Genomic DNA, 23,981 nt, shown 5'->3' with positions numbered 1-23,981 from the left:
AGCCATTCCAAGTCAATTTTCACACTTCAAGTCTTTCGTGAAGGTCATGACCATGATGACTGATCCTGTTCCGAGCGCTTAGAGACATGCTTAGGTCGACTCGGGAGCAAAAGAGCAGCACTCAGTGGGCATTCCACTTCCGCTGTTGATATATCATATGACGGTACTGAACAGTTGGCATTGAGCCAAGTCTGCCAGTGAGTCCAGACTGGAATAAGGTCTTCAATGGGCCTGAGTTAATCTGGGCACCTTCATAAGAGCGACAGTCACTGGAATTGAAAGCTGCAGGGAGGAGCCCGCTATGGGAAGGCACCCCCTAATGCAGTGGGAGCATAAAGTATATTAGTGTCGTACCTACCCTTGGGTAGCTACTTTAGGTACTAAGGTACGGCAGGATCTCCGTGAGCTCTCGCAGCTCGGCAGCTTCGGATGGAGTAATTTTTTCCTGCATCTCCTCTCCAGCTTCGGAATCGCAGACCGTGCACCTGGAGACGAGATGTCGCCGCTTTAGGCAGGTTTATGCGCCGGCAAGGTATTACTTGAACAGTGTGGTCATATATACATTAGAATACGAAGACTACAAGATGTGTAGGTTGTAGTTTGCTAACACGATTAATTGTTAACACAATCCCTCTTTGTGAGGTAAGGCAGCTTCCCCAGAACGCCAACGAGCAGCACCGGTGAGGAGACGCGGAGTAAACACGGCGGAGTTGGGCCGAGTTCGGGGCCCTGCGGAGAACCCGCTGTCCAATCTTGGCCGCGTCTCCAACTCTGGGCCCGCTGCTCCGCACAGGACTGTAGGGGAGTGGTCTGGACATCGGAGTTGCACGGAGACACCCGATCGTTGCTTTATTGCCCAGTCTCCCTCACCGGACATGTGAACTAGCTCGCGCCCGGTTTCCCCCTGGAACCCCGAAACGAAATCGAGGTCATCTGCCCCGATCTCGACCCAGGTGCTGACTGTGTGGTTCCTGTGGTGGCAACATCCCTTCACACCGAGAAAAAAAGTAGCATTGCTCCGAATAATTTGAACAGCGTAATCGATCCTCTTTTACAGAATATCATCGGGTAATATGGGATGTTCGGTTACCCCATCCCCAAGTATTTTGAATGCGGAGATCGGTCACCCCAAGTCGGTCCCCAGGCCGATCGCCGGGTAAATAACGCCATCCGACGGCGGTGAAAAAACTCACTCGCGTGGCCACGAACAATTTTGGAAGCCAATCCAGTACCAGAACCACCGTTAGAAATTTGGTAGATGGACGAGTGAATGGCAAATTCTAGAAAATCAAAATTTAATGGTACTACCCACGGGTCTAAAAAAAGTTGGTTGTGCCTGTCGGGACCGGGCTTATTGATTATCGTCGGGGGATGGCCATTCCTCTTGACTCAACCTCCCCGTCTCCACCCTTGATCTTCCCCCCTTCCCCCCTCCCAAGTCGTTCTGTGCGGTGGATTTTCGCATTTTGGTCTTCCAGTCTTCGAACCTCTAATTGCCCTGTGACACAATGGCAAGCGTGAAGGAAACCGTCAAGGAGACCTTGGTCGGCAGCACAGAGGAGCCTCATCTGTCGCACCAGGCCCGCTCCAATTTCCTGCGCCATGCGCGGAAGGACGACAAGGGCGAGCATTTCATGACCGAGGACGACTTTATCAATGCTGTCGCTCCTAAGCAAGAAGATTATGTGAGTGATTCCTCTCTCCTTATCCTTTTCGTCGCTGCGTTGGTGTTGTGTTTTGCGCTGAGCGCGGCCCTGCGTGACCACCGTGCTGACCTGTCCCCTTCCCTCCCCAGCACAAAATCAAGCGCGAGCAATATGGCATCCTCTTTCGCGTGGCCGACCGACGGAGGACTGGCAAGCTGAGCCTGTCCGACTGGGCCACCTTCGAGAACCTCCTGGCCAAGCCCGATGCCGAGTACGAGATCGCCTTCCGTCTTTTCGACCTCGAGGGCAACGGCACGGTCAAGTTCGACACCGTGCAAGCATTGTATAACCAGAGCAAGACCCCCGACAGCATCCCCTTCGACTGGAACTCCGAATGGGCCTCGCTCTACACCGGCCGCATCAAGTCCCGCCACGACATGACCTACCCGCAATTCTCCCAGATGCTGCGCGGTCTGCAGGGCGAGAAGATCCGCCAAGCCTTCCACATCTTCGACAAGGACGGCGACGGTTATATCGAGCCCGAGGACTTCCAGCGCATCATCCTCGAGACGTCCAAGCACAAGCTCTCCGACCATGTCCTGGAGAACCTGCCCTCCCTGTGCAACATCTCCACCAGCAACAAGATCTCCTACGCCAATGTTCGCGCCTTCCAGAACATCATGCGCGAGATGGATATCATCGATCTGATCGTCCGCGAGGCCACCAAGAAGAGCAGAGACGGCAAGATCACTCGTACCGATTTCCTGAACGAGGCCGCGCGCGTCACCCGCTTCTCCCTTTTTACTCCCATGGAGGCCGATATCCTCTTCCACTTCGCCGGTCTCGATGCGCCTTCCGGTCGTCTCGCCCAGAAGGACTTCGCCAAGGTCATTGATGCCTCATGGCGCATTCCCGTCGCTGTCGCCGGTCAGATTGCCGCTGGCGCGTCCGAGACCGCAGAGAAGGCCGGTTCGTTCCTGCACAGTGTTCTCGAGTCCGCGCACCACTTTGCTCTGGGTAGTATCGCGGGTGCTTTTGGTGCGTTCATGGTGTACCCCATTGATCTGGTCAAGACGCGCATGCAGAACCAGCGGTCCACTCGTCCTGGTGAGAGACTGTACAACAACTCGATCGACTGTGCCAAGAAGGTCATTCGGAACGAGGGTTTTACCGGTTTGTACTCGGGTGTCATCCCCCAGCTGATTGGTGTTGCTCCCGAGAAGGCCATCAAGCTCACGGTCAACGATCTTGTCCGTGGTTGGTTCACCGACAAGGAAACGAAGCGGATCCGATATCCTGCTGAGATTCTGGCTGGTGGTGCCGCTGGTGGTTGTCAAGTTGTAAGTTAGCCAGCATCCGATTGTTTGGGGAAGTGTTCTTCAAGATTTACTGACATCATCTGCTTCATCTAGGTCTTCACCAACCCTCTGGAGATTGTCAAGATTCGCCTGCAGGTTCAGGGTGAGATCGCCAAGAACGTCGAGGGTGCTCCTCGCCGCTCAGCTCTGTGGATTGTGAAGAACCTGGGTCTGGTCGGTCTGTACAAGGGCGCCAGCGCTTGTCTGCTGCGAGATGGTAAGGAAACAAGATCAACTTCACCTCACATCCGAACACAAACTAACCATCGCTTCCTTACTAGTCCCCTTCTCAGCAATCTACTTCCCCACCTACGCCCACCTAAAGAGCGACCTTTTCGGCGAAACCCCCACCAACAAGCTCGGCGTCCTCCACCTCTTGACTGCTGGTGCCATTGCCGGCATGCCAGCCGCCTACCTGACCACCCCCTGTGACGTGATCAAAACCCGTCTGCAAGTCGAAGCCCGCAAGGGCGAGACCAAGTACACCGGCCTCCGGCACTGCGCAACAACAGTGTGGAAGGAAGAAGGTCTGCAAGCCTTCTTCAAGGGCGGACCCGCCCGAATCCTGCGCTCGTCCCCGCAATTCGGCTTCACCCTCGCCGCATACGAGGTCCTGCAGAAGATGCTGCCCCTGCCGGGCACGCACGAGGAGACGCCCAGCGGACACGTTGAGCCGGGTATTGGGCTGCAGGGCGCGAAGGCGCCGCTCCCGTACCTCCGTTCAAGGAATGCGCTGAAGCTGATTCTGGATCTGGATCAGAATATCGGTCGCGTGCAGGTTCCCAGTCCCGGGAACTGGCCCAAGTTCATGCAGAAGCAGTGATTGCCAGTAGGGGTTAGTATTTAGTTTCATAGCGTTTTTTTTGGTTTTGTTGTTGCTGTTGACCTACCCCGATTTCGGGGTGAGGAGATTGGTTGATTTGGAACCTTTTAAAGCATGGATCTTGTTTCCTCCTTTTCTCTTGTATCGGATTGGGCTTTTTTCTGTCATCTTCCCCATTTCACCCCTCTGGATTTCTGACTGATTGTGATGTGGAATGGTCGGTTGAACCTCAAAATTCCCGCCTGCATGATTTCATCTCTTGCTTCTTTCTTCATCTGATGGCCTTGTGCATGTGCATTGTACCAATAAAGATAGATAGACTTGGAAAGGAAGGACGGGAAGAGCTATAGATGAGTATCTCTTTGGGCTTCCTGGGTCAATATAGAGGTACATATTACCGCGGTTTTTAACTTAGTCCTCCACAGTGTCCGAAGATCAGTCCGCTAAAACCAACATCAACAAACTAAGAATAGTCCGCCATGCCTACAGCTGCACCCAATTACCTAAAGTCCAAACATGCCCACGAAACCACGTTTGGCAGCAACAAACCCTGGAACTACCTCACCTTCATCGCCAGACCACTACTAGATAGAAATCTCCTCCATCAAATAGCAACCCGAACCCATACTTCCAGCACACCCGAATCACATTGATCCCCCCCAACAAAATCAGAAACAGGCGGCGTTTCCCCAAAATACCGCATCCCTCAATACAAATACGAGAATAAACTCACTCAGTTCGAAGAAGAGTTTGAGAACATCTGCCGAGATGAATTCTCTGTGCACACGGAGATGCGGTTGATAGCACACTACGAAGCTGGACACGCTTCTACACCAACGTTGGGTTACTTCGGGTGTAGCAAGAAGACATATTTGCTATACGAGACTTTTCTGAGCGCCTGTCCAGCCCGTCCACTCATACCTAACCGACGCAGCGCAAAGTCGTCGATACAGGTCCCTGGATGGATCTTGATGTACATCCCGATCTCGGAACGGATCGTCCTTCTATACGCCAATTGCGCGTTAAATGCAACCTGGGCGCCTAAATACTGGAATAGGGAAATTGGGAATGTTTTGGTTGTTCGTGAGGATGATAAAGATCGTTCTGTCAAGGATGTGGCGATGATGTGTCACTTTGCAACGTTTATTTTGGAGTCTAAGTTCTCGCGGAGTTGCTGGAGTCTGGGGCAGGTTATCGGGAGAGACGGCGTGTTTTGGATTTTATCAGCTGGGAGAACACTGTGAACTACGCCGGGACGAAAGGTATGGAGCAGGAAGAAGAGGAATCGTCATGAGTTGTGTAGATTGAACGACATGCAAGATATCTGCTCGGTTCGTTCAACCTTGAATCAGATATGCATAATATTCACAAGTATAATACAATGACCGGAAAACCGGGTTAGAAAAAGTTCATTTTCCGGGTCGACTGAGTTTTCCTCATAGTCTCATCATCCGCACTAGCCGTCGAAGGCACGGCGGAATCCTTGCCTTGAGACATTTGCGTAGGCTCAGTACGTTCCTTAGGAGGTTCAGGAATCGTTTCCTTCTTCGACCTTTGGCTCCACAGGGTGTCTTCCTGTTCGATTTCTCGCAGAACTGCAAATCCCGGGAGGAATTAGGAACTCGAGCAGCAAATAAATGAGGGCAGAAAAGCTCGACGTACCTTCTTCCCATTCCTTCTCCTTCGCCTCGTCACCCGTGCCCAGCAATTTTTCCACATCCACCTTCTCCCCACTCTTCACGCGCTCAATGACCTCCTTCAGCAGCTCGATCTTCGCGTCCGTCGTCCGTCGGTATCCCGCATAGTCGTTCTTCAATGTGAGCATTCGGATGGCTTGCGAGCCGATGAGCGTGAACATGATGATGTAGAAAGTAGCTGGGTTCCATTCTTTCGACTCGCTCTTCTGGCGCGGCTTGCGATTGCGAATAAATCGAGGAATCATCGCTGTCCATACTGAGGCATCTGCGATCTTCGGGAGTCGGTCGGAGGTACCGTAGCTTCGTGACGGTGATACGCGGCACCGGGCGGGAGGGGTAATTTGCTTAGGGACATTAAAGAGGTTCCGACTCAGCCCGGAGGGCCTTAATCGGAGTGGCATGGCCATGGCTGTGAGAATGAGGCGGATTGTCGCTGTCGCGAGGGTCCCGCAGCGGCAAAGGCAAAGTTTTTGATGCCTGAGGCAGATACACCGTATCGGGTTTAGCGTGTGTTGTTGCTGCGACAACACGCCGTCGGAGCCACACTGGTGATCCAGCTGCGAGCGTGTGGTGACGCCGATAGCAGCTGCACAGCTTCAATTCGCCCCGGCCGATGACTGCAGACCTCCTGCACGTCTACTAACTCCGACATGGCGGTCACCATCCTACCAGCCAACTCCCTCACGGAGTCTGTCAAGCTAGCAGTCCGGTCAACAACAACATGCTCCGATTCAACCGTGTTGTCCCTCCAAACCCTCCTCCGCGGATCGTCAAAGGCCCCCTCAAAGCCCGCACGAAGGAATACAAAGACCTCCAAGGAACCGACACAGCCTGCCAGCCGTACGAGAACCGCCCGAACGACCAAAACAAAAGCAAGCGCTGACGCCGCGCTGCACACCGTTAGCGACCAGGATGCGGCGGCATTGACGCTCCAGGAGAAGCTGGTGCTTGCTACAGAGGTGTTTAATGTCACATTGAAGACACTGACCGACGCGTCGAAAGTCGCTGCTATGAAGCGCCAAACACCTATCTCCGACAATGCCTCGACCAAGCCCGAAGGAAGGACAAACGCAACGGGTGTTGATTCGGGTATCTATTCGGCTGCAGAGTGTGCGCGTCTCGCTCTATCGACATTGCGCACTCTCAAGAATGATGTGGGAAGCCAGGATTTGCCCAACATGCAACTCGAGCAAGGGGTCTGCGTGTTGGCGGGGAAGTTGATCTCTCTCGGATTGAATGATATGGCATGCAAGGAACTTCGGTCTCTTAAGCGGAGGATGCAACAAAACCTCGATTCAAAAGAGACTGGGAAGAAGTTGGCAGAGTCGAAGGATACGGCAGATGAGGACAACGGAAAGGAGAGAATGTCTGATCTGCTCACCTTCTCGAACATCGCTCACGCGCAGCCCTTGTACGGACTCTTGGTTCCCTACCACTCGAATGCGATGCGCCTTCTTGCCTCGGAAAGGCGAGCCTCGACTATCCAGAAAATATGTCCGCTTTTGCAACTCTCCGACCCAAGCAGCCCTGCTCAAATTATTATCGCCGCCATGACATCCGGCGCCCTGCCCAGCGATAAGGCCGCCCTCCAACTGCAACTGCTGTCGAACACTGTCCTTTCACTATGCTCTGGGAAATCTGCCTCGAACGAAGACTCAACAAGCAAAGAAGTCCTTAAGCCAATCACAGCATTGACGCTTCAATTGCTGTCCCTCGAAATCCGATCTTTGGGGTGGAAGATATCCGGCCATGTGTGCGACGAGAGCAAAGAGACCTTCGACCCTCTTCTCCGATACCTTGGCAACTTCTCGCACCGCAGCAAAGGAGTTGAGAAGGCCGAGTTTTCCCACGATTTACAAAGCGGTTTCTCGAATTCAGTCAACAATGGCCGAGGTCAAGAAGAGGCCCCAGGATACAAAGGATTTAAATTCCGGCGCCAAAATTATGACTATTCTTGGCCAACTTGCTTTGGATTCTGGCTGCTTTGAGGAGTCTCTGAAGCTTTTTTCACAAGCCATTACCCCGTTTACAACGTCCCAAAGCCTTTCTCTTGCTACAGTTCGATGTAAAATCGCCTCGGTGTATTTCCAAGCTCTCAAGGGCTCGAGCAAATATCTGGATGGAGCTCTGAAGTCTACTTCTGAAGCTACAGATGCTTTGGGCTTGCAGTTGAGGGGAAGTTCGGGGGACTTGGACGAGTTACTCGTTGAAGCTGCGAGGTTGAAGAAGCTTGCTCTCGCCTGGTTTGGCGAAGCAATGACGAAGAAGTTGAAGAGCGACAACGAAAAGAACGAGGTCGCTTCTCAAATTCGAGAATATCTTCAAGCATTCCTCAGGTTCTTGAGGCGATACGTTGGACGATCACTGGCAGAGAATAGCGAAGAAAAAGAAGTGGAAATGTTCAAGAACCGCATTTCCGTGTCAAAAAGCATCATCCTGGCCGCCGTGGACTCTGCCATCGCGGTTGGAAAGCTATCGATCGTGTCCCAAAGACCACCTTGGGAGGACATGCTTCCAATTTTGACAGATTGCCATCGCCTGCTCTCGAGCATTAAAACTGCCGTTGACGCCGACTCTGATGCGTCATTGACAGAAAACATCGGCTTGGGACTCGTGAAGCTTTCCAACCTTTTCTGGTCCCGCTACATCAAGGAGAAAGAGGCTGGTCAAGGGCATCGTGAACTGGTTCCTCTTCTCAAGCAGTCGACCCAGCTTTTGTCGGGATGTTCGTTGTCTCACAGAACGACCGCTTTTGCGGCACTTAAGTTCGAGCGTACCGCTTATCTCTACCTTGATGGTAATATGTCTGCCGATGCCGAGAAAGCCTTCCGACAGTCTATTTCCGAGTACATCGATGCTGGTACCCTGGAACAGGTACTTGATAGCCATGCCGCATGTCTACCTTCACCTAACCAGGACCCCCAAAGTCCCAACTTTATGCTCAACCGGGTTCTTACCGGCTTGCTCAAGTTAAAGCTGCGCGGGAAGGGATCGAAATCTTTAAGCTTCTATGATGACAATGGACTTGAAGCTGATGCAAGAGGCATTCTTCTGGAATGGCAGATGAGCTTGCTTTTTGATCTCCAAAATTACTCCTCGAACGAAGAAGATTTTCGCTCAATTTTCAGCACCCTTGTCTTCACCCTTCTCGACATTTACTCCCCCGAGGCCTACCCTGTCCGCCATGGCCGCGTAACCCTCTCAATTCTCCGATTCTTGCTGGAACAGCCCAGTGCCTTGGACTCGGACATGACTAATAAGATCATGATCGAAGGAGCTCAAGATTTGGACCGAGCGATTACAGTTAGCCAAGACAAGACCTTGGCCCGATTCGTCACACACATCACTAACTCACTGCGTGTCATCGTTGGCTTCCACGAAGGCAAGTTGGATGCAGGTGAATTGGATGATATCCTCGCTTCCTGGACCTCGATCACTCGTCAATGTCCTGACTGGGACTCTCTAAATCTCTACGTTCATGACACAGACTACTTGGTTCTCCAGCTTAAGGCTCTAGTTGACTATACGGAGATTCATGGGCTTTGGAAAGCGCAGCTTAGTGCCCTGGAGCTGATTCTGCGCGTGGCAGAACTCCAGAAATCCGGCGATCTCTCAGACGCCATTGTTATTCTCTCTCGCTTGGTGCTGCAGCATTGTCAGCTCGGACACTGCCAAAAGGCAGGTAGCCTCCTCTCTCGCGGGGAGCAGTATCTCGCTCAGCATAAGGTTTCCTCTTTGGCGACTATCTCGCTCAAGTTGGCTCGCGTGGAATATCTCCTCGAGACTGGGGAAGTCGTCAAAGCCGCAGCAACTCTTTCGGCGGCTAGGGTACTGTACGAGAAGAGCCAGAAGTCGGACGAGCTGGGTAATTTGTCGGTCCTCGCCAAAATCTCATGGGAGCGTCTGGTTGCAGATGCCGCCTTTGTTCAGTCGCGGCTGTCAACGGCGCAGGGTTCAATGACACATGCTTTGTACTTTGCTAAGCTGTCCGTGCGATTGAACTGCCGGATATGGGCGAAGGTTGAGAGACTGGCCCAAAAGAAGCAAGACAAATCCTTACCTGCAACAGCAAGCTCCGATGTTGAGGCTGTTGCAGAGGGAATGGCTAAGCTGGAATTGTCACAAAATGGGTCATCTCCTGATGTCTCAGCCAGCTACACCCAAGGAGCTCCATTCTGGCCTCATCTTGGCTCGCACCATACTTGCTTGTTGAACCTTGCAACTCTATCTGCCCACCACGGCCTGTTCCAAGATGCCATTTATTATGGAGAACAGGCTTTGAAGATCGACAAGACACTTGATGCCAACGTCCGTCTCGTGGCTGCTCAGACACAACTGGGCTGCTACCGGACCCTTGGTGGCAATGTCGTTGAAGGCCAGGAACTTCTCACGGCGGCTTCGCAATCGTCAAAGCAACTCCCGGCTAGTATCGAGACAGTTGCTTTGCAGATGGCTCTTGCTTCGCTTTACAAGGCACAGGGCCATCATGATAAAGCACTTCGATTGCTTCAGGAGGCTGATAAAGTGATTACCTCTATCGCTGCTTCTGATTCCGCCAACGTTTCGGAAGCGCCGAACGTTGCTGCCCTTGAGGAGAAGATGGAGAAGCTGCAGGTGCGGACTTCTCGGCGAACACAATCGACCACTACAACAACCACGACCCGCCGCACCCGTGCTACGAGCTCAGCAGCTTCGACTGCTCCCACCAAGAGAGCTTCGGCTCCCAAGGCCCCGCGACCTGTGGCTGAAGTTCAATCCAAGTCCATCATGCGTCTCAAGGGTGACGTACTCCGGCAACAGGCGAACTGTCTACGTGCTCTTCGGGACTTCGATCGTTCCGCCCGCACTTTGACTGAAGCTAGACAATTTGCCACTGCTCGTGAAAGCAAGGTTTCCCTTGAAATTGGAGAAAGTGAGCATCTTCTCGCTGATGCTATTCGCAAATTCGCCAGTCACGCCGTGTACTGCGTTCTTCCCGAATCAACCATCTCGCTTCCGTCGCTCAAATCACCATCTAAGAATGCTGAAGAGACAGCCCCGCCACCCGCGAAGCCTTCTACGACTAGAAGAACCAGAGCACCTACTCGGGGAACTCGCGACAAGGCTCAAAAGGCCAGCGAGGATTATTCCATGATGCTTTCGAAGGCTAGCGAATGCCTCACGAGCGTCTTTGCTGATGCTACCGTTCTTGGATCGACTCTTGAAAGCCATGCGGCGTCTCGACTCATGAGCCGGATTTCGATGCTTTCCCACGCTACTAGCCCTGGAGGCTCAGCGACACTTGGCCAATCGCCCGCGAACATGAACGGTAAGCATTTTCACCTGCTCAAACTGTCAGTAGTTCTAGGTATCTAACTCCACCGAAGAAATCGGTCGTGTCGGCGCATTTTCGCGAGAGCGTGTTGCTATTGACTTCGATCGTAAACTAGTCGACTACGCAGATCCACTCCTCTGGCCTTCATCGGCACCATCAACCATCGAAATGGACGAAGAGATCTGCTCTAACTTTGCTGAGAACTACATCGACATCCTACCTGAGAGTTGGAACGTTCTCTCCCTTTCTCTGAACGCAGACCAAACCGAGTTCGTCGTGTCGCGCCTTCAGAAGAACCGCTCTCCCTTCCTTTTGCGACTTCCCCTTCGCAGAGGAAACTCTGAAGATGACGAAGAAGAGCAGTTTACCTTTGAGGATGGCAAGGAGGAGATGCAAGAGCTGGTCCGATTGGCAAACGAGAGCGCGCACGCCGCCAAGCTCCAAACAGACAAGCAAATGAAGAAGGACTGGTGGAAAAATCGCGAAGCGCTCGACCGTCGCATGGAAGGCCTGTTGCAGAATGTAGAAAACATTTGGTTCGGAGGCTTCCGCGGCATATTCTCGCCTCTCTCGCGGCATAGTGCTGCCCTGGCCCGATTCGCGAACGCCTTCCAAGGTATCCTCGATAAGCACCTGCCTTCTCGACAAAAGGGTGGCAAGGCGGCTTCGCCTCGACTTACGCTGCATCAGAATGTCGTGGAGTTGTTTATTGGGCTGAGGGATTTGGAGGAGCAGGAAGAACCTGAGGATATCCTGATGGATCTGCTCTACTTTGTGGTCGACATTCTCCAGTTCCAGGGTGAGCGCAATGCCTACGATGAGATCGACTTTGATATGATGGTTGTCGATACACTCGATGCTCTGCGTGGGTATCACGAGGCTGCAAAGGAAGAACTTGCCTCCCGACCACCAAGTCACACGGTATTGGTTCTTGATAAGGCCCTCCATCTTTTCCCGTGGGAATCGCTCCCTTGTCTCCAGGGCTTTCCGGTCTGCCGTGTTCCATCTCTGGAGTGTCTCCGCGAGCGTGTTCTTCAATTCCGCGACTCTGCCTCCGGTACTATTCTCGATCGCTCGTCGGGTGCTTACATTCTCAATCCGACCGGCGATTTGCGCACGACACAGGAGACATTCGAAAAGGATCTCTCGAGTCAAAAGTCATGGACCGGCATCACGAAGCGCGAGCCGACTGAAGATGAATTCCGAACCTCCCTGGAGACCAAAGATCTCTTCTTGTACTTCGGTCATGGAAGCGGTGCCCAGTACATTCGCGGCCGCACGGTGAAGCGACTGACCAAGTGCGCTGTTGCCTTCCTCATGGGCTGCAGCAGTGGCTCGCTGACCGAGGCGGGCGAGTACGAGCCATACGGCACCCCGATGAACTATCTCCAAGCGGGCAGTCCGGCTCTTGTTGCGACATTATGGGATGTGACAGACAAGGACATTGACCGATTCTCGACATCAGCTTTTGACACGTGGGGCTTGCTGGGGAAGGAGAAGATGGATAGAAAGTCTCATGCTGAATCGGGCGACATTGGCTTGGATACGGCGATCGCAGGGGCGAGGAGTTCGTGTGTGCTGAAGTATCTGAATGGAGCTGCGCCGGTGGTTTATGGTGTGCCGGTTTTTTTGGAATGATTGTGAATGATGGCATGACTGGCGTGGATTCTGTTACCATTTCTGTGTTTGTTTTTTTTTTTTTTTCTTTGTACATTTTCCTTTATCTCGGCGTTTCTCCACTGTGGGCAGCATCTGGATTCGTTTCTCCGACCATCAGTGATACCTTGAGCGTCTATCTGTATTCTTTGGGTGCCTGTATTAGCACAGTGCCGCATTTCAGCGTGAATTGCATTCTTTGGACACAGAAAGTTCCGGTAGTTTCAGTAGAGCACCCTAAATCCCTTGTTAAGCTCCGACACTGCACAGACGGAGTCTCGTCCGATCCGACCGAACCCGGTCCCTCATCTTTGATGACATTCTCCGAGAGTGGAGCTTCCCCTCACGGGGGGCAGTTAAACCCCGCGGTAAACGTCAGTCCGCCTTCAACGCCGCTTTCGAATATAAATCATCAGCTGCCCCCTCCGCTCTACCCCCCTTTCCTCTTCGAGCTATCTCTAATAATGTCGGTCACCACAAAAGCTACCATCGCCTCCTTCGGCGGCAAGCTGCTCAAGCTTAGCCACAATGCCACCACCACCCGTTGCGAAATGTCTTTCAACCTCTACCTGCCTCCGCAGGCGCAAACCCAGAAGGTCCCTGTTCTGATCTACCTGTCTGGTTTGACTTGCACTGCTGAGAACTGCTCTGAGAAGGGCTTCTTCCAGCATGGTGCTAGCAAGAAGGGCATTGCTGTGCTTTACCCTGATACCAGTCCCCGTATGTGAAGATTTGTCAACCTTTGTTTCTGAAAAGGGAAGCGTGTTTGGAACTCGCTTCCATCAGAGAGAGCATGCGCTGACTCTGTCAATCTCAGGTGGTCTCAAGATTGAGGGCGAGGATGACTCTTATGACTTTGGCTCCGGTGCTGGCTTCTATGTTGACGCAACCAAGGCTCCCTACAATGCTGGCTATAACATGTACAGCTACGTCACTGAGGAGCTGCCCCAGACTGTCTTTGCTGCTTTCCCCCAGCTTGACTCTAGCCGCGTATCTATTACCGGTCACAGCATGGGTGGCCACGGTGCCTTGACTCTGGTAAGCAAATCACATTTCTCTATCGCCATTCCATTATCCCGCACTCAACTCTGGCATTTCAAGCACTTCAAAACATGATCCAGTATGTTTACTAACGTTATCTACTAGTTCCTCCGCAACCCCGGAAAGTACAAGTCCGTCTCTGCCTTCGCCCCCATCACCAACCCCATCAACTGCCCCTGGGGCCAGAAGGCTTTCAAGGGTTACTTCGGCGAGGACCAGCAGCAGAAGTGGAAGGAGCACGACGCCACTGAGCTTCTGAAGAAATGGTCCGGCGGTCCCCTCGATATCCTAATTGACGTGGTACGTTTCCCTCCCCCTCCCTCAGACTTCAACATTATACACAATGAATGACCACTAATACTGATCCAGGGCACGGGCGACAACTTCTACAAGCAAGGTCAACTCCTCCCCGAGAATTTCGAGGCCGCAGCCAAGGAGGTCGGCCAATCCGGCTTGACTGTGCGGTACCAGCCGGATTACGATCACTCCTACTACACAATGGCTTCCTTTGCCGATGACCATGTCGAACATGCGGCGAAGTACCTCTTTGCATAGTGTGTGATCCTCCTTATCTCCCCTGACAACCTTACGCTCCGGAGTTGTTAGATTATTATCAGATTCTCTCGGGAATCGATGTATAGATTGGAGCTTTGTTTTTGCGAAAATTTGATGACGAAATGTTTGAACACGATTTCTGATTTTGGCTCTTTTTCAAGTTCGAATGGGCGCCAGAGTACGGTTAAGGCTTCTATCTGAGAGGTGGATGTTTTCGAAAAGACCGAGGCGTGAAAAGCTTTGAGAGATTAGCACAGCAAATCACTAGTTCACAACCTGAACATCGTGATGGCCGTCACATGGAGCATCACGTGATGCTCTTCGTGGTAATCCCCTAGGGTTGGCGGAGACTCAGTTGGCATCTTCTACCAGAAGAGTTTTAGCTGTATCAGCTAGATTTGTGGGCGACCTGCAATGATTTCTCATAATCCTAAAAATAAATGTTGATGCCTTAATTTCCCTTGAACCCTGAGAAAGTCATCTTTTAAGCAGCTTCCATTCATCTTGGGACGATATATTTGGAGGTTGATGCTTCCTCCTGGTCCCAGACCACACCCCCATCATGGCTTCGCTCATCAAAGCAAGTCAATTTTATCAGGTGAAAGATTATCATATAATTACCTAATCAAAAACTCGAGGTAAGCGTCCCATGTCCGAAGATCAGATAAAAAATAGGTCTAATATAAGGTCGAGGTTGTTGTCCAATCCTGCCGAGTACTCGAGTTTAGCGACTGATATATGTAGATCAGATAAACAAGGTCCAATAATGGTCGATTTATTGTTCAATTCTAGTCGAGTCCGGACCAAAACAATAATATAAATTAAGACCAATCAAGTCCACAAAAGTGCCAAATCACTTTTCCCTTAGTTTCCACTCACTTCTGTAGAAGAATGACTAGGCGCAAACCCGCCTGGTGCAAGACGGCCCTCTGGCGCCGAGTTGATACTAACATCCTTAGTATGCGACCCAACTTGGCGTCGGTGGGGCGTTTTCTGTCCGGCGGACCTGCGTCAAGTCTTCCAGTTTCAAAAATGAGGGATCACTGAGGCGTGGGCGAGTTCAGGTTACCTGGGCGTCTTCGGGCAGGTGAGCGCATACGTGCTGAGTTGGTACTAAGTCCCATAGTATGCGACCCAACTTAGCGGCGGTGGGGCGTCTCTGAGCAGGCGAGCCTAAACTGAGTCTCCCAGTTTCAAGAGTGGGAGGTATCACTAAGAAATAGGCAAGTTTGGACTACTTAGGAGTCTCTGGCCAGGTCACATGAGCCTGTGCTAAGTTGGTACTAGGTGCCATACTGTACGACCCAACTTAGCGTCATTGATGCATTTTCTGCCAGGTGAACCAGCGCCGAGCCTCACAATTTCAAAATTGGTGGATCACCGAGGCGCAGGGGAGCTTGGATTACTTGGGCGTTTTAGACAGAGGGATACCGTCACATACTGCCTTTCATCTTATATTTGCGTGGTACAGCCTGTCCCTGTCCAGGGAGTGTAATTGTGGGCTTCACGAATCTTCGCCTTTTTATACTCGAGACGTCTGCTGATGCCTCCGTGCATCTAATACGGGCTCCCTCGACCCCAAGAGATGAGGTTCCCTCACTTCTACCATGCTTTACGAGATGATATAGGTGACAGTCAGGGGACTGTGAAACATGCTTGTCGAGAAAGAGAGAGAAGGCACAGCTCGGATACTTCTATCTGGTATGCCAGATCATGCCACGATCAAAGATCCCCGGATCCTGACCGGTTATTCAACATAATAGGTGGAAATGCTTTTGACTTTTCTTGCCTGAAGCTTTTTTAACATGAGTCTTCCAAGAGGCGGTGAGTTATCTGCCTGGGCTTTAACAGATAAAGACTGACAAATTATCCCAGGGACTCTCAACCGGCGGTCTAACTCATTTCAAATACAGCGTTGTTCAGATTTCGCACACGGTTGGTCTCGAGCTGGCCATTATGGATGAGGCCAGAAAGGTCATAGATGCTGATAGGTGACCGGTTTTCGCATGATACAAGCCAATCGCATTTGATCTCTTTGGGTACAGTTTCCAACTACCTCCATATCCTCACGTCCTCCACCACGTAGTACTTTTCCGCGACGAGAATAAACCGCTAGTCAAAATGGCTTCATTTACTATCTGGCGATTCGAGCTCGGCAGACTGAATCTTCAGAGATTAATGTCGTCCTCAACACATCTCGAAATCAATTCATTCATCTACCTAATCCGACCCAACCTTACGCTACCACAGTAGACGAAATCCAGCTCGATCAAAAACGTAGTAATCAATTCCTCCACCAACCAGCCCTTGCTAGACCTCGCTGAAATGAAAAGACATTCACACTAGGGTAAAAGAATGGGGAAACGCCCGCGGTACGATGCTGCAACTGCAAATGCAATGCACCATGAAATAAAAGATCGCTATGTACTCAATCATTCTCGATGTTTTTAGATTCAATTGTATTCCAGAACCTTTTTTATTGCTTTTTGAAAAGGGTATTCTTTTGGGGGGTTGGGAGTGTGACACGCGGTGCGGTGGTATCGGTATTGGATCCATGAGGCGGACGGGCTCAGATGAACGTAGATGGTATGAATTTCACGGCCTGGATGTATATGCGTTTTCATTACATTTTACATCTCAGGTTAGTGCGAGGATAGACATCACCTCGTTTTCTCGTCAAACAAAATATGGCATGGGGGAATCTAGTAACCAGAATGGAAAGAAATGTCGTAGAAAGGGGCAGAGGTAGGGGTGCTTCAGCCGCTCAGACGCTGAATGAAAGACTATGAAAATGAGTGTTAGCAGGAGACACGGAAAATATCGAGGGGAATGGCTTCTTACCGGGAAGAACTGCCGGAAATTCCTCAGGTCCAGCTGGGTCAATGCCGTCAGGAATTCCTCGATGAGGTCGGAGCCCATGCCCATGCCAGGCAGCTCGTTGTTCCGGAGGTAGTCGGCATATTCCATACCCGTCTTCTGGTAGATAGTGCGTTGCAGGGTGCCAGCTTCGGCAAGAACCTGCTTCGCCTGAGCGTCTTTCGAGTTGAAGGATGGGTTGGCGGGGAGTGCCCAGCACAGGGGCGAGAAGCGGGTGATCATGAAGCCGCCGAAGCCGGGGAGTGCGGCCCGGTTAGGGGCGGTTCCGTTGGCTGCAGCTGGAGCAATGTCGGGTCCTCCCCAAGAAAGACCCATTTTGGACAACACCGAGAATGCCATCTTGGCGGTGGTGTAGTCTTCAATGTCCTTGGCAAAATGCTCGAGGCTGGTAACGACGGTTTCGAAGAGAGTTTGGTTTCCTGTTGAAAGTTAGCTATGACACTATGATTCAAAAGCCAAGTTAGACTTACTCTCGCTAATGATCACAGCTCCGAGATCGTTGTTCAGAACTGCCAGCAAGAAGTTCAAATATTCACGCTTGAGCTCTGCAAGCTGAATCTCATCGTCGGTACCCGTTGTCGGCTCGGCGATTCCAGCAAACACACGCTGGAGGAAGGGGGTCAGGAGAGTATCAAGAATGCTGTAAATTTCACTCTTAAAGCCGAAAATCACCTGGTCCAAAAGACGCAGGAACAGGGCCATTTCATCCCGCGACGAAGTCTCAGTCATAAGCCCATCAATCCAGCGGGGCAACTGAGGCAGAATGCGTGCGCCCTGAACGCCAATGAAGCGCGAGAACGCGAACCGAGAAGCAGTGCGAACGTTGAAAGAGCCCTTGAGAGACTCGAGTGCAACCAAAGTCGCTTCAGCAACTTGAGAAAAGGCCTCGGAGACCTCGGGGGCAGGCAAGTTCGCCGTAGTGTGGCTGCCAGGGGTCCAGTCGGAAAATCCACGGGCGAAAGTACCCAAAGCCATGATGTCGTGGTGGATCTGCAGGATGGCTCGCTCGTCGTTGGTCTTGGCCACTTGGATGGCCTGCTCCATATCGGTAAAAATAGGCTGCAACACTGTTTGCGCGTAGAGAACCTGTTTATCGGCAGGGACTCCATGGGTGGAGCAAATGATGCCGACAGCTTCAAAGAGATACAGCTGGCTGTTGAAAATGGCATCGGCAGAGCTCTCATGGTCTTCCGAAGACATTCCATCGCCATCATCGCCTTCTGAAGGAAGCTCGGCCTTGATCACGAGGAGCTTGAGCAGAGCCTCAACGACAGTCTGAGCGACATTGCCGATGAGTGCTCGCAACTGCTTCACCAGTCGCTGGAACAGGTACCAAGAACGGGTCTTGACCTTCCGGTTAGGGTGGTGGACGAGCTTAAGGAAACTATCAAGGACAACGGGGATAAGGTGCTGGTGGTGCTGGAAGAAAATGCTGTAGCGGACGCAGATCTCCATGTACTGAAGTTGGGTGGCAGGGTGTGTGAAGAACTGGATATCACACTCCATCATACGGTTCATCATGTCAATAAGCTTGACTGCGGCAGGACCTGCAGGGGCATTCTTGTGATAGATACCACCACCCTTGACGGCCAGATCGCCAAACAGGAACATCTCATGCAGAGCGAGTTCCAAGTCGCGCCAATCGATTTGACCCTGTGTAGCACGCACACTTGAGAACGTATTTTCGACCGACTGCGAAATGACACTGATATAAAGCTCCTCGTGGGAGTTGGCAATGACATGCTGCAGTACGCCCAATCCTTTACGAAGCTCCAGGAACTCGGCTTCATCTGTTTGCTCGTCTTCATTGCCCCAGTCCGAGGTCTCATCATAGCGTGTCTTCGCGATGATCGCCGTCAAGAAACCGCGCAGAAGCTCAGCGTTTACGGGTTCGTAGTAGGATGGGTTTGACTTGTTGAGCTTGCGGATGTATTGAAGCATGTCGTTCACACAAGCGACAACCGTCGAGCACACTTCGTCATACTCGTCGGAGAAGTAGCGCAGCATGTGGGGAACGAATTCTTGCAGAAGAGTCTCGGCTTTCTCCTTGACAGGGCCGGTATCGGACTCCAGCACCCGCACAATATCCAGAACAGTGATATTCACAAGCTTGGCCACGGTCTCTGCCAAGTCCGTATCGTAGTCGGGCGTTGATCGGTTCTGGTGAAGGGGCGGGCTGTTCGACAACTCGGTAACAATCAGGTTAAGCTTCAAGAAATCAATCATTTCGATCTTGTCCGCAGGCTTCATCTTCTTGCCGATAATCTCTGTGAAAACATCAACAGCCGCATCGCGCACCCGCCGTTCTCCATCACGCAGCTCCTGTTTCTTGGCCCGACCGAGCAGCTGGAAGAGCAAGTCCAACATGGTCTGGTTCACAACAAGACCAATATCGATCCAGCTAACCCAGCTACCGACAGCCTTCAGACACATGGCAACCACCACATCTTCACCATCCTGCCACGCGGAAAGAATCTCTTGCCAAGAGCTGGCAATCTTCTGCATGTCCCGCTCCCGAATCAGATCCTTCAGATTGTTCGCCTTGTCCTGCTCACCCCGCGACCGCGAGACGAGCACATCGCCAATCTCCTCGTGGATCGAGTTCACCACACGCAGGTAAAAAACAATTCCGAGCGGGTTGTCACGAGTCGTGCTGGTGGAGGACTTGTAGGTGAGGCCTAGGAGATCATCGAAGCAGGTTTCCCAACCATTGGCGTAAAGAGCGGAGAAGAGGAAAGTAACGGTCTGCGCAATTTTGTTTTGGATGTAGGGGGCATCGGGGACACCGGTAGCATCAGGTCCGTACACCTGCCGAAGGTACGAGAGCAGTCCATCCTTGACGACGACCAGCGAGCCCAAATGAATCAAGCCCGCCTGGGCTGCGCTGTTGACGATCTCTAAGCTTGCATGTCGCACGATCTCGGGCTGTGGTGGAGACTTGATGAAGAGGCTGAGGCAGACCTGCCACCCGGAGGGATCGGAGCGGAGTTGGTTAAGATAGTCGAAGGCTTGCGACTTCAGGGCTTGGTCGGAGGACGGATTCCAGGCGATCTCAATGGCATTTGCTACCTGTGATAAAATGTGTCAATGCGCCGGTCAAGATTCGAAGTCGGTCGAGGGGCCCTCGTGTGGAGGGGCAGCGGTGGGGGAGGGGTCCAGGAATAATTTTTTGCAGGATTTCAAAGGGACCAGAAATGAAAAAGCATACCTGTTCTTCCATCTTCGACCAGCCGGACTCCCTCTGAGTGTGGACGGGGGGAGGAGGACGTAACGAGGGGGGGTGTGTGTTGGGTTCAAAATTGTTTTCGGTGGAGGAGCACATCCATGGTATCGTAATCGGATTTCCGTGCCTAGGCTCCGCCCTTGTCTTTGTGCCCACTTCTCGACAAAATTGCGGTCGGTTGGGGGTTTGCAGATGGGAGATTCGAATAACGACAAAGGATGCTTTTACGGGGTGTTCGGTGCGTCCGAATAGGGCAAGGGGTTGCGTGATTCCGTGCTGTTTAGCTGCCTGACATCACAGATCAGACATCACACGACTACACTAACCCCCCAAGTACACTACAAATTACATCACAACCTGGATCTACAAGATAAAACAGATATGAGAGAATGTCTATGTCCAAGACGATCTATTTTCAAGATAGACACCTCTTGCTAAACTCGCCATCGGGGGTATCATAGCAGGGTCAACAACTGCCGATCAAGGGCAACCCGAAGAATACTCCGATTCTTTGTGCATTTCACATCCAACGCTCCACCTCACTCATACTTCTCATCTACCGTATTTTCCGGGATGTGCCATCCTCATGACTATGAGAACCAGATGCGTTGCCGTTGGTTGTATGATCATGGTCGTGGTCGTGGTCGTGGTCGTGGTCATAGTCATGTTCTTGAGACTCGGGGCTCGCCTCAATATCTTGTGTGATGAACTCCTCTTGAAAAGTAAGTTCGGGTTGCTCGACGGGAATGACGTGGAACTTCACACGCTTCACACCGCGAACTTTGTCGCCGATCGCCTTGCGGACAGCCTCCTCGACGTTCCGTGACCGATTAATCGCCCACGCTCCAGGCACGGCCAACTCAACATCCATGAGGTAGTTCTGTCCAGATTTCATGCCCTGAATATCGCGGATAACCACTTGTCCTCCATCGGCAAGGTCCTTGAGAGCCTTGGCGGCAGCTTTCTGCACATTGGTCTTGATATCATCGTCCACGGTCGTATCGGCCAGCTCCAGGAGGGAAGTAATAGTGTTGCCCCAACCCGCTTTGATGACCATCAAGGAGATCAGAAGTCCGCCAACCGGATCCAGCCAGGTGGCGTCTTGGAACACATAGCTTCCACCAATCGTAAATAAGGCCACGATGCTTGTCAGGGAATCGATGCGGTGGTGGATGGCGTTGGAGGCAAGCACGGACGACTTGCGCTCTTCTGCAACTTTCATAGCTTTGGAAAGGTTAGCGGGTTGGCCGAGGCATGTCATTGCGTATGCCGGTATACTCACTGGCATGGTAGAGCCACTCCTTAATGACAATTGAGCCAGCGGCGAGCCAGGCCGCGTGGATGCTGGGGCCCAGCACCTCGATGCCATGGCTGTGTGAATGACCATGACCCAAAATCCCGGAGTGAGCTACCGTTTCAGCTACGTCTGGGTAGAATTGGGCCAGCAGGACCTGTCCTGCATTGAGACCCATGAACACACCGCCGCAAAGCAGGAGACCGCTCACCCCTAGGGCGCCGATGCTCTCCACTTTCCCGTATCCATTCGGGAATTGATCACTGGGCGGTTTGAGGGACCAGGCGACCGTTCCCAGTGTCAGAAAGTCGGAGACGAGGTCGGTGAGGGCGTGGTAGGCGTCGGCAATGAGGGCTTGGGAATGGAAGACGTAGCCGCCAATGAACTTGCCAATGGCCATGGCAAGGTTGGCGACCAAGCCGATGCGAGTGATGCGCACACCGGCATCTTTTTTGTTAGTCGAAGTCAGGTAAACATTGTCGTGATGATGGTGGTGGTGGCCATGGCTGTGGCCGTGGGAGTGGCCTCCATGGCCCCTGGTTTGTGACATGGCGATCGATGTTACAGAGGAAAGTCGCAGAGAACGAGGTCGGTCATGGGAGAGAAAGGAAGGACGGGTTTTTAAAAAGGGAACGGAGGTCAGGACGCGCCGCTGGGCAGATCGGAGACTGGAGACCCTGAGGAGGGAGTGGAGGGAGGGACGAAGCCTGCACCGCAGGGGCTGCGTCAGCGGCATCACGGCCCTGGTTTTAGGTCGAGGCACGCGAGCACGGGCGAAAAGGCTGAGTGGACAAGGTGTTCACTCCGACCATGGGCACGACACCTTGGGGGGGAAATTGAGGGTTTTGGAGCGGAGGAGCTGGCATCATTCGATGCTCATGTAATCCGGCAGACGGAGATTCCAGATGCGCTGATGTCCTTCCGGTCCAATCTGCGCGGGCGCGTTATTCACGATTGCCAGCAGGCCTACGAGTATTCTACGAGTACGAGTATTTTAGCTCAGCTCCTACTAGAAGATTTAGGGCGTTTCCAGTTTTTAATTATTTTTTTGCTTTTTTAAATTATGTATGATGTACGTCCACTGCCACTCTTCCTAAGCCGATTACATACTTGTCCGTTCCTGTTCGAGCCCGACCCGCCCCGGCCAAGAACCGTGCAATCGCCGCAACTTCCGCCTCCTCCCGCCAAGACATCCGATGATGCGTCTTCAATGACGACGCCCGCGATCCGCATTCCCTTCACGGGCCCATTGCCGCCAGCCATTATAGTCCCGCCGTCGGCCAGTACCCTGGCTGGTGCGATTGATGCCGTGAGGGCCTTCTTTGCAGCGCCACCAGCCTTCACACTTCGAGGCGTGGATGTGGGAAGACACTCCCAGACGGTTCTTTTGACTGGCGCTGGCATTTCTGTCGCATCTGGGCTGTCGGACTATCGCGGTGAGCAAGGGACCTATCGTCGGAATAAATCCTACCGGCCAATCTACTTTCATGAATTCGTGTCACAGCACGAATCGCGCAAGCGATATTGGGCCCGCAGCTTCGTGGGATGGCCCGGCCTCGTAAAAGCACGGCCGAATTCAACGCATGAAGCTATCAGAGATCTTGGAAAGAAAGAGTATATCAGCTCGGTCGTGACGCAGAATGTCGACTCCTTCCACTCTCTCGCTCATCCGGAGCTATCGACTTTGGAACTACACGGATACCTCCGGTCAGTCGTCTGCACCAGCTGTCGTAACCAGTTCCCTCGACAGGATTTCCAATCCTCACTGGAGAAGCTGAACCCAGCATGGGCGGAGTTCCTTGCGCGCATGGTGGAACAAGGCGCGCTCGATACCGATAACCCGGAAGAGCAACGGCGAAAGGGCCTCAAGCTGAATCCAGACGGTGACGTCGACCTCGCAGAGGCACCGTACTCGACTTTTCGATATCCGTCATGTCCGACATGCTTAGAAAGTCCCCCGACACTGACGGACGGCACCAAAGCCCGTGTCGAGGTGGAACAGGACGGCGCGTGGATGGCGACTTCCAACGCTGGGATACTGAAACCCGCGGTGATCATGTTTGGAGAGAACATCGACCCAGCGGTCAAGACAGCGGCTGAGGAAGCGATCGACGATGCAGGGCGCCTACTGGTGCTCGGCAGCAGTCTGGCGACCTTTTCGGCCTGGCGGTTGGTGGAACGAGCGCACAAACGGGGCATGCCCATTGGCATCATCAATGTCGGCGGCGTGAGGAACGAAATGCTTCTCTTTGGCGGCCATGGCCACTCGGGCTCAGGCCCAACGTTCCATGTGCGCTGCAGCCATCCCGCTCAGTCCATCCTGCCGAGTGTCGCTGCCGGGCTCCCTCAAAATCATCTTTAAAGCACATTTACATGGCATCAGTAGACCTAGCAGCATCAGCAATACTATCAGAATTCAGTTTGTTGTTAATCCTCGTAGAAATGCCGTGGTTCCTCAACTCAAGTTCATGGTCAAAGTTCAGTTGCCGCCGTTGAA

General features: G+C 52.5%; 7 protein-coding genes across 7 annotated transcripts; 4 read left to right on the top strand and 3 right to left on the bottom strand.

Moving 5' to 3' along the window:
- Window positions 1-1,508: 1,508 nt before the first annotated feature.
- Window positions 1,509-3,827, top strand: N7532_006303 (citrin; the record flags this gene model as incomplete). Its single annotated transcript, XM_056618797.1, has 4 exons — window positions 1,509-1,685; window positions 1,796-2,986; window positions 3,059-3,221; window positions 3,286-3,827. The coding sequence occupies 4 exons, from the start codon at window positions 1,509-1,511 to the stop codon at window positions 3,825-3,827; spliced, it is 2,073 nt and encodes a 690-aa protein (XP_056474956.1).
- A 1,398-nt stretch (window positions 3,828-5,225) lies between these two features.
- Window positions 5,226-5,931, bottom strand: N7532_006302 (DUF5321 domain-containing protein; the record flags this gene model as incomplete). The annotated part of the gene is made up of 2 exons (XM_056618796.1): window positions 5,226-5,422; window positions 5,490-5,931. The coding sequence occupies 2 exons, from the start codon at window positions 5,929-5,931 to the stop codon at window positions 5,226-5,228; spliced, it is 639 nt and encodes a 212-aa protein (XP_056474955.1).
- A 243-nt stretch (window positions 5,932-6,174) lies between these two features.
- On the top strand, window positions 6,175-12,476 carry N7532_006301 (C50 family peptidase; the record flags this gene model as incomplete). The annotated part of the gene is made up of 3 exons (XM_056618795.1): window positions 6,175-7,350; window positions 7,403-10,832; window positions 10,891-12,476. The coding sequence occupies 3 exons, from the start codon at window positions 6,175-6,177 to the stop codon at window positions 12,474-12,476; spliced, it is 6,192 nt and encodes a 2,063-aa protein (XP_056474954.1).
- Window positions 12,477-12,958: 482 nt separating this feature from the next.
- On the top strand, window positions 12,959-14,090 carry N7532_006300 (S-formylglutathione hydrolase; the record flags this gene model as incomplete). The annotated part of the gene is made up of 4 exons (XM_056618794.1): window positions 12,959-13,214; window positions 13,312-13,532; window positions 13,641-13,835; window positions 13,905-14,090. 4 exons carry the CDS (start codon window positions 12,959-12,961, stop codon window positions 14,088-14,090), a joined length of 858 nt encoding a protein of 285 aa, XP_056474953.1.
- A 2,756-nt stretch (window positions 14,091-16,846) lies between these two features.
- On the bottom strand, window positions 16,847-20,187 carry N7532_006299 (Ran GTPase-binding protein LOS1; the record flags this gene model as incomplete). Its single annotated transcript, XM_056618793.1, has 4 exons — window positions 16,847-16,873; window positions 16,932-17,386; window positions 17,438-20,036; window positions 20,176-20,187. The coding sequence occupies 4 exons, from the start codon at window positions 20,185-20,187 to the stop codon at window positions 16,847-16,849; spliced, it is 3,093 nt and encodes a 1,030-aa protein (XP_056474952.1).
- A 559-nt stretch (window positions 20,188-20,746) lies between these two features.
- Window positions 20,747-22,220, bottom strand: N7532_006298 (cation diffusion facilitator family transporter; the record flags this gene model as incomplete). The annotated part of the gene is made up of 2 exons (XM_056618792.1): window positions 20,747-21,414; window positions 21,473-22,220. 2 exons carry the CDS (start codon window positions 22,218-22,220, stop codon window positions 20,747-20,749), a joined length of 1,416 nt encoding a protein of 471 aa, XP_056474951.1.
- A 474-nt stretch (window positions 22,221-22,694) lies between these two features.
- Window positions 22,695-23,846, top strand: N7532_006297 (putative SIR2 family histone deacetylase; the record flags this gene model as incomplete). Its single annotated transcript, XM_056618791.1, has 1 exon — window positions 22,695-23,846. One exon carries the CDS (start codon window positions 22,695-22,697, stop codon window positions 23,844-23,846), a length of 1,152 nt encoding a protein of 383 aa, XP_056474950.1.
- Window positions 23,847-23,981: the final 135 nt, after the last annotated feature.

Source organism: Penicillium argentinense (genome assembly GCF_028826775.1).
Source record: "Penicillium argentinense strain IBT 30761 chromosome Unknown utg000005l_segment0_segment0, whole genome shotgun sequence".
NCBI classification, from domain to species: domain Eukaryota; kingdom Fungi; phylum Ascomycota; class Eurotiomycetes; order Eurotiales; family Aspergillaceae; genus Penicillium; species Penicillium argentinense.
The sequence above is the reverse complement of the archived record's forward strand: the minus strand, read 5'-3'. Positions and strand labels throughout refer to the sequence as shown.